Below are 7,794 nucleotides of genomic sequence, written 5' to 3'. Positions count from 1 at the left end.
AAGACTCTTCTTCTTTTCCCATGGTGAACACCCATATTGAGATCACTGGATGTTGTCTTGCCATTTCTTATACACCAAACAAACTAATTCGAGCATAGCAACACAAGTGATGACTCCAAGTGCTATCTCAACCTTCTGTCCACCTTTGAGTCCATTGGGTGACTCTCTCTCCTCTCTAACTATGTTCTCAATACTTGTGTGCTGAACATTCCTAGCATCAAACAAAGAGGTGTAAGAGAAGGCGTTGGTGCCGAAAATGAGTCAAGCGAAGGTGACAGAGAAGATTCCAAAGCCAGTGGTGGCACCGGCAGCAATCTAAAATGCGGAGATAGTGAAGGAGTGGTTGGAGAAAGTGCCAAAGACAATGCATGTGGCGATGGAGTAACATCGTCAGCGGATTTATGGTGACAACGAACTCCACTAAAAGCAACACTGAAGTAAGCACAATGCAGAATCGGGACAATCTCGCCAAGAATTCTCGAGAATTTCGAAATGGTTGTGATATCTTGTTCTCTCATAAAAATGGATATCCAAAGGAAAATGGTGATTCCATCCTTGAGTATGAAGATCTTGAAGCTCTAAAAATGGGTATCTAATGATCCTTTCTCATCGTTAATGGACCGCCATGGCTATGTTGAATGTTGCTTTCCAATGACGATGAACTCTAATGGTTGTGATGAATATCTATAAACGAACCAATGGGCTTCAACGGTGGCAAACTACTCCGACAGGGATGAACTTTTTTGACAAACCAACAAGCTTCAATGGTAGTGGACCACTTTGGCAATGATGAACTCCATAGACAAACCAACAAGCTTCGACGGTGGTGAACTACATCGCCAGTTATGAACTTGCCTTTTCAATGCAAACTTCAAGAAAACACCCAAGAGTCCTGTTATCTGTGTTGTGGCTCATTTTTATACTAGCATTAGAAGTCATTGGAACTCCAGCTGTCATTCATTCTCAATTATGGTGTGCATGTTTCCATGTTCACGTGTTCTTCACACCAGGTCATCCCCTCTAAAGACTTCTAGAGAGCCTCTAAAAAATGTTTGACATCTAATGCCACCTCCTCACATGACAAGTCTCACCAACTTCACATTTGTTTTCACCGGAGCTACCCATTCCTAAATATGCAATTCGTTTCCTCATGCAAAACAAAATAAAATAAAATAAAATAAAAAATTAAAAGAAAATGGAAGAAACTAATGAAAATCATGAGATTGATAATAAAATAAAAGATGATTAAAAAGAAAAGAAAAAAGAGATACCGAATTATATAATTCCATAGTTTAATAAGGGAGTCGCATGCATATTTAAAGTCCAAACCATTCAAGCAACTTTCTACTAAATAAATAAATAAATAAAATAAACAAAATAAATATAATTATTAAATGCATGCAATAATAATAAAAAGATTATACAAAAAGTTAAGCCTAATGAAGTGCCTAAGTGGACCTAAGGTGGTATCTAATGGGCCAAGTGTATCTAAATGGGCCTAAGGTGCCTAAGTGGGCTTAACAAGGAAGGAAAAAAAAACCTAAGTCTAAATTAAGGCTGCCCACAATCACAATGGGGTCCGATGAGTCCCTCAACTAAAGTTTCCAATGTGGCTTAGAAAAGATAAGCTACATGAGCAGTAATGGGCCACTAGGGAATTGTTGTAAAGTATCAAGCGAACACATAATAAGACATGTGCTAATAAGACAAAATGGAGAGTCTAGAAATATGCCCTTCTTCGGTAGAGATCACGAGTGTAGGGAATGTGAGTAAAAATATGAATAATGAGTGGAATGAAGTGAACTATACCGAAGAACTAAAAGAAAAGAATCGGAGATTTTGTCCTAGCACATGACAAGAGTAAGCTCAGAACACGGGGTCACAATTACAAAAATGGAACAAATCTATGTCGTGAGCTCAAGGCTCTATGTGGAAAGAATGACTCTAGGTCAATATATGAGATGAACAACTCTGTGTCGTGAGCTCAAGGCTCTACATGGAAAGAATGACTCTGGGTCATAGATGAAATGAACGACTCTGGGTCATGAGAGCTCAAGGCTCTAACTAGAAAGAATGACTTTGGGTCATAAATGAAATGAACGACTTTGGGTCGTGAGCTCAGGGCTCTAAATGCTAGGAATGACTCTAGGTCATATATGACGTGAATGACTCTAGGTCGTGAGCTTAGGGCTCTAAATGGGAAGAATGAGTCTAGGTCATGAACAAGAAGAATGAATTTGGGTCATGAATGAGAAGAACGAATCTGGGTCGTGAACTCGGGGCTCTAAATGGAAATAATGACTTTGGGTCATAAATAAGAAAAACGACTCTGGGTTGTGAGCTCAGGGCTCTAAATGGAAAGAATGACTCTATGACATAAATAAGAAAAATGACTATGGGTTGTGAGCTCAGGGCTCTAAATGGAAAGAATGACTCTGGGTCATAAATAAGAAAAACGACTTTGGGTCATGAGCTCATGGCTCTAAATGGAAAGAATGACTTTGGGTTATAAATAAGAAAAACAACTCTGGGTCGTGAGCTCAAGGCTCTAAATGGAAAGAATGAATCTGGGTCATAAATAAGAAAAACGACTCTAAGTCGTGAACTCAGGGCTCTAAATGGAAAGAATGACTCTGGGTCATGAGCTCAGGGCTCTAAATGGAGAGAATGACTCTATGTCATAAATAAGAAAAATGACTCTAGATTGTTAGCTTAGGGCTTTAAATGGAATAGATAAAGAAGACCAATTTGAAAGTGGATAGGAAGCAAATGGGCTTAAATTCGTACACTCGAAATGCCGAGGGTTGGAATACTGAACTTAGGAAGGGAAATATGCCCCAGTATCTAGGGCACTCGCACTACTGAAACAACCAGTGAATCAATCGTCCGCTGAAATCAATGGGTCAGAAACTGATGCATCATGACGAACCTCTGAAAAATCTGAACTGAAAGAACTCTCTATGTCTCAAGAGCTGCTCTATCGACGAATCTCAAAAGGTAAATCTTGGAGTGTATATGTCGCGACTCATCTAAAAGCAAATCTTAAAGTGCACAAAAATACTGTTCATCTGGATAACCCAATTTGCAAGGTAATCAATGATGAAAGCAATTTATCTCATGTGCATCTGGTTAAAGGATCCACCTATGCTTCTCGGGTGAAACCTGATGTGATCCATCTTTATCTCTACAAAACCATGTAGGGGGGTCTTGATACAGTCAATCGTTAGAAGCCCCAAACTAGTACTCAATCTTAAACCAAGCTGGTCATTGTCTCAATCTCAAGGATACTCAAAGAAAATGGGGAAATATGCCCCAGAATGAGATTTGATGTCGAAGTCATGAGGTAAAGAACCAACACTAATCATTTATCCCCATACCACTGTGCAAACAAAATCTCATCAAGGAGGGGAGAATATGTCCCAGTATAATATCTGATGTCAAAGTCATGAGGTATATGACTAACACTAATCATCCATCCTCGTACCACTGCCCAAACACAATCTCACCAAGAAGAGGGGAATATACCCCAGTATGGATGTACAATAAAGAATCCTTCAAAATCAATCAAACATCTCTATAACCATAAATAAGGATAGCCATATTGTCCAACAACAACTAAAAACCTCAGAGAAAATGGGCAATATGCCCCAGTGTGGATTTCTTATGCATGACAAAAGGATGAATCCAACATCATCAATGAACTGTCTCCAAACTAAAAAATCCATCAAACATCAATATGCCAAGCAAGAGAAAGAAACCAAATGCTTCCAAAAGTATCTCCCATAAGAGAAAACATAGTAACCACTATACTTCAACCAATCTACAAAAACCCGTCCAAGTGAAAACTGTCAAAGATAACGTCTGATCTCATGGCCTCAAGGTGGTCTTAAGACACGGGACATAACGTAGGCCAGGGTGAAAAGGCAAAGAAACAAAATAAAACTAGGCTCAAATACCTAATGATCAAACACATAACTTTGTGTATAGTGTACAATGCATAGGAGAATCTCATGAACATGTGAACTTAAGAGAAGTCAATGAGAATGTTGATGGTGAAATGAGAAAGAAGGAGAAGTGGTCAAGCCATCAACAAGTCATGTAAATGATGTGAAGAAAGGTGTCGAATAGGGAAGGTGTAAAGGTGTTGGAATGGTACGAAAAAGGGAATAAATAGTAGGAAAGAAGTGATGGGAAATCAAATGAAGCTAGTGAGAAAGTAAAATAAAAATAAAAATGAACAATGCATATCAATACAACAAATGTATATCATATCACCCATGATGGAGTAGTAAAGAAGACATTGATTCAAAGACCTTAATGAAAGGTTACTCAACTCTCATACCTATAAAGTGCAATAACTCTGATCCAAGAAATAAAGGGTTTCACAAAACTCAAAAAAAAAAAAAAAAAAAAAAAAAAATCTCACGAAAAAAACTCTTGTCCCTCTAACTGTATAATGAAAGTGACTCAAGGAACAAAAAGTCCTCATAGAAAACTAGCACAAACCCTCAATAATAAACCTAATAAACAACGCTTAGATAGAAACACATGCTCAATGGAGTAGGATATCAAGTACAAACATATCACTGCGCCTTTTTTTTATTGATTTTTTTTATGCGCATACCCTAGTCACTAATAAATCATACTCCAATGAGAAACTATAAGGAATGAATAAACTCTCTCAAATCACTGATGAACACATGAAGCCCCACCTATGAGATAACCTCTCGAATTGAAATCTTCAAATCAGTGTCAAATGATGGAATGAAGGGAGTGATATGACTACCCTCTATGCATCAATATGTGAAGAAACATCATTCTAAGTGAAGAAAATATGAAATGTAGGAACCAATGATAAAATCAAGAATTAAGGTGAAAATGTGAAAATAAAGACATGTAACAAACAAGGTGATGAGGTAATAGTAGTGAAGATGATGAAGATAAACCTATAAGTCCAAAGCTCATGAGATTTCCTTAGCAAAGCATAACTATACATCAAAGGGGCCAACCTGGGTGTAGAGATGATAAGCAGGGCTATAGAAAAGAAGAAAAAAGTTAAAGCATACCATATGAGGTTCAATGGGCTAGCAACGGTCTAATATATCAATAAAGATGATAAGGTGTAAGGCTAACCGAAATTATGACCATCCATCCTACGACCATGATCTCAAATGTAATACTTCTTCAGTTGATCCACATTGGTAGGCTCTGAAAACTGGTTTCCATCTAAGTCGATCAACCATGCAGCCCCTTCTGGAGTCAACTCTCGAATAACATAAGACCCACTCCAATTAGGTTTGAACTTTCCTCTAGGGTCTCCAACCAAACCTCTGAGAATTCTCAAAACCAAATCCCCTTTCTATAATGGTCTAAGCTTAACTCGTTTCCTAAAGGCACGATCCATCTTTCTCTGATAGGCTTGAACATAATCCACTACTCTCAATCTCCTCTCATTTAAAAGGTTAAGCTGATCTAATCGAGCCTGAGCCCACTTTGTCTCATAAATCTGTTGCTCAAGGATTACTCTCTATGAACTTATCTATGTTTTGACCGGCAAAACAACCTCCATACCATACATAAAAGAGTAAGGTTAACTCTTATAGAGGTGTGAAAAGAGGTACGGTATGCCCACAATGCAAAAAGGAGTTTCTCTGACCAATCTTGAGAAGTCTCACCATCTTCCTCAAAATCCTCTTAATGTTCTTATTTGCTGCTCCACTGCCCCATTAGTTTGCGGCTTGTATGTAGATGAACTGTGATGTTGGATGTTATACCTTTGTAACAAAGTATCTACCTCAGCTCAGAAGTGTACACCTCTATCTAAAATCAACTCATGAGGAACCCCTTAGAGGAAAATAATGTGTGACCTAATGAAACTGGTAACTCTAGCAGACGTCAACCTTGCATATGATGAAGCCTCCACCCACTTGGTGAAATAATCTATGGCAACTAGGATGAACTCATGACCATTGGAAGATTTTGGTGAAATCTTCCCAATAACATCAATACCCCACACTGAAAATGGCCATGGTGAGGTCAAAGCATGTAACTCTAATGGCGGTGCATGAATTAGGTCACCATGAATCTAACACTCTAGGAATTTCTGAACAAACTAACAACAATCTGTCTTCATAGTTAACCAGAAATAACCTATCCTCATAATCTTACGGGCTAACATGTTTCCTCCCATGTGTGGACCATAAACTCTTGCATGAACCTCTCTCATCATACGGTCTACGGAATCTCGATCTAAACACAATAGAAGCATACCATCAACTGATCACCTATATAAGGTATATCCACAAATCACAAATCTAGTGGCTAACTGCCTCAATGCTCTCCGATCCTTGGTCGTGGCTACCTCAGGGTATGTGCCAGATCTGAAAAACTGATAAATGTCATGATACCAAGGTAGATCATCTTGGACCTCTGTGTCTCCAATCAGACAATAGTAAGCGGGTGTAGACCTCAACTCAATCAGCAATGGACGTACAACCACATCAATCGGAATGTCTACAGAATATGCTATTATAGCTAAGGCGTCAACAAACTGGTTCTTCGCTCTAGGCAGATGAACATATCTCAAGTCATCAAATCTCCCAACCAGTAACTCTAAATAAGCGTGATACGACCTAAGCTTTGCATCCCTAGTTTTCCAATCTCCCTGAATTTGTCTGAGTATCGAATTAGAGTCACCAAATACCTCCATCTGTCTAATGCCAAGCTCCAATGAGGTGTCTAAACCAAGGATATAAGCTTCATACTCAACTATATTATTCGTGATTGGATGTCGATCAAAGAATGTCAAATGAATGGACCTTGGAATATGATCACCCTGAGGAGATACCAATAGAACACCTATCTCGTACCCTGACTGATTGGTTGCACCATCGAAGTACATGCACCATCATGTTAAGCTAGTCTTAGCGAAAAACTCCTCATCTAGAAAATCATCATCAACTGGTCTATCCTCAGATGTCGGTAGTGAGGCTAAGTGGTCAGAGATAATACTTCCCTTAATAGAATTCTGAGTAACATACTGAATATTGAACTCTGTCAAAAGTACGAGCCATCTCATTAGTCTACCAATCAATGCAAGCTTGTCAAATAGGTATCTCAACGGATCCAAGTGGATATCAAGTGCATTGAATACTCTGTCATGTAATGCCTCAATCTCCTAGTAGCCTAAACTAGTGCCAAGCAAAGGCGCTCAACCATAACTTATCTCATCTCATACTCCAGCATCCTCTTACTCAGATAGTAAATAGCTTGTTCCTTCCTTGAGTCATCAAGTTGAGCTAACATACATCCCAAGGCCATGTCTAAAATTGACAAATACAGAAGAAGTGGACATTTTGGCATGGGAGACACTAAAACGGGAGGAAAAAGCAAATACTCCTTAATCTTCTCAAATACAAGCTGGAAATCATCATTCCAAACTATTGGTTGGTTCTTCCTCAAAAGACGAAAGATGGGCTCACATATGTCTATCAATCTGGCTATGAATCGATTGATGTACTGTAACCTGCCCAGAAAACCCTCAATCTCTTTCTCAGTCTTTGGCACAAGCATGTCAAGTATGGCTTTGATCTTATTTGGGTCAACCTCTATGCCTCTCTCGTTGACCATATGCCTTAGCGATTTCCTAGAAGTCACTCCAAAGGTGCACTTCTTGGGATTTGGCCTCAATCTGAATTTCTGAATCCTCTCAAAGAATTTCTCTAGAGCTGCTAGGTGATCTGCTCAGCCTCGAGATTTCACAATCATATCATCCACATAAACTTCAACATCCTT

General features: G+C 38.8%; 1 protein-coding gene across 1 annotated transcript; it reads right to left on the bottom strand.

Annotated features, from left to right (window-relative positions):
• Positions 1–6,280: 6,280 nt before the first annotated feature.
• LOC117910094 lies at positions 6,281–6,901 on the bottom strand. Its single transcript, XM_034824148.1, has one exon. It carries the CDS (start codon positions 6,899–6,901, stop codon positions 6,281–6,283), a length of 621 nt encoding a protein of 206 aa, XP_034680039.1.
• Positions 6,902–7,794: the final 893 nt, after the last annotated feature.

The sequence above is a fragment of the Vitis riparia genome, unplaced genomic scaffold (genome assembly GCF_004353265.1).
Source record: "Vitis riparia cultivar Riparia Gloire de Montpellier isolate 1030 unplaced genomic scaffold, EGFV_Vit.rip_1.0 scaffold593_pilon_pilon, whole genome shotgun sequence".
NCBI classification, from domain to species: domain Eukaryota; kingdom Viridiplantae; phylum Streptophyta; class Magnoliopsida; order Vitales; family Vitaceae; genus Vitis; species Vitis riparia.
This window is presented reverse-complemented; position numbering and strand designations above follow the sequence as displayed.

Bases quoted from the DNA above. Each gene is read 5' to 3' on its own strand.
- LOC117910094 (XM_034824148.1), bottom strand. From the start codon at position 6,901: ATGTACTTCGATGGTGCAACCAATCAGTCAGGGTACGAGATAGGTGTT.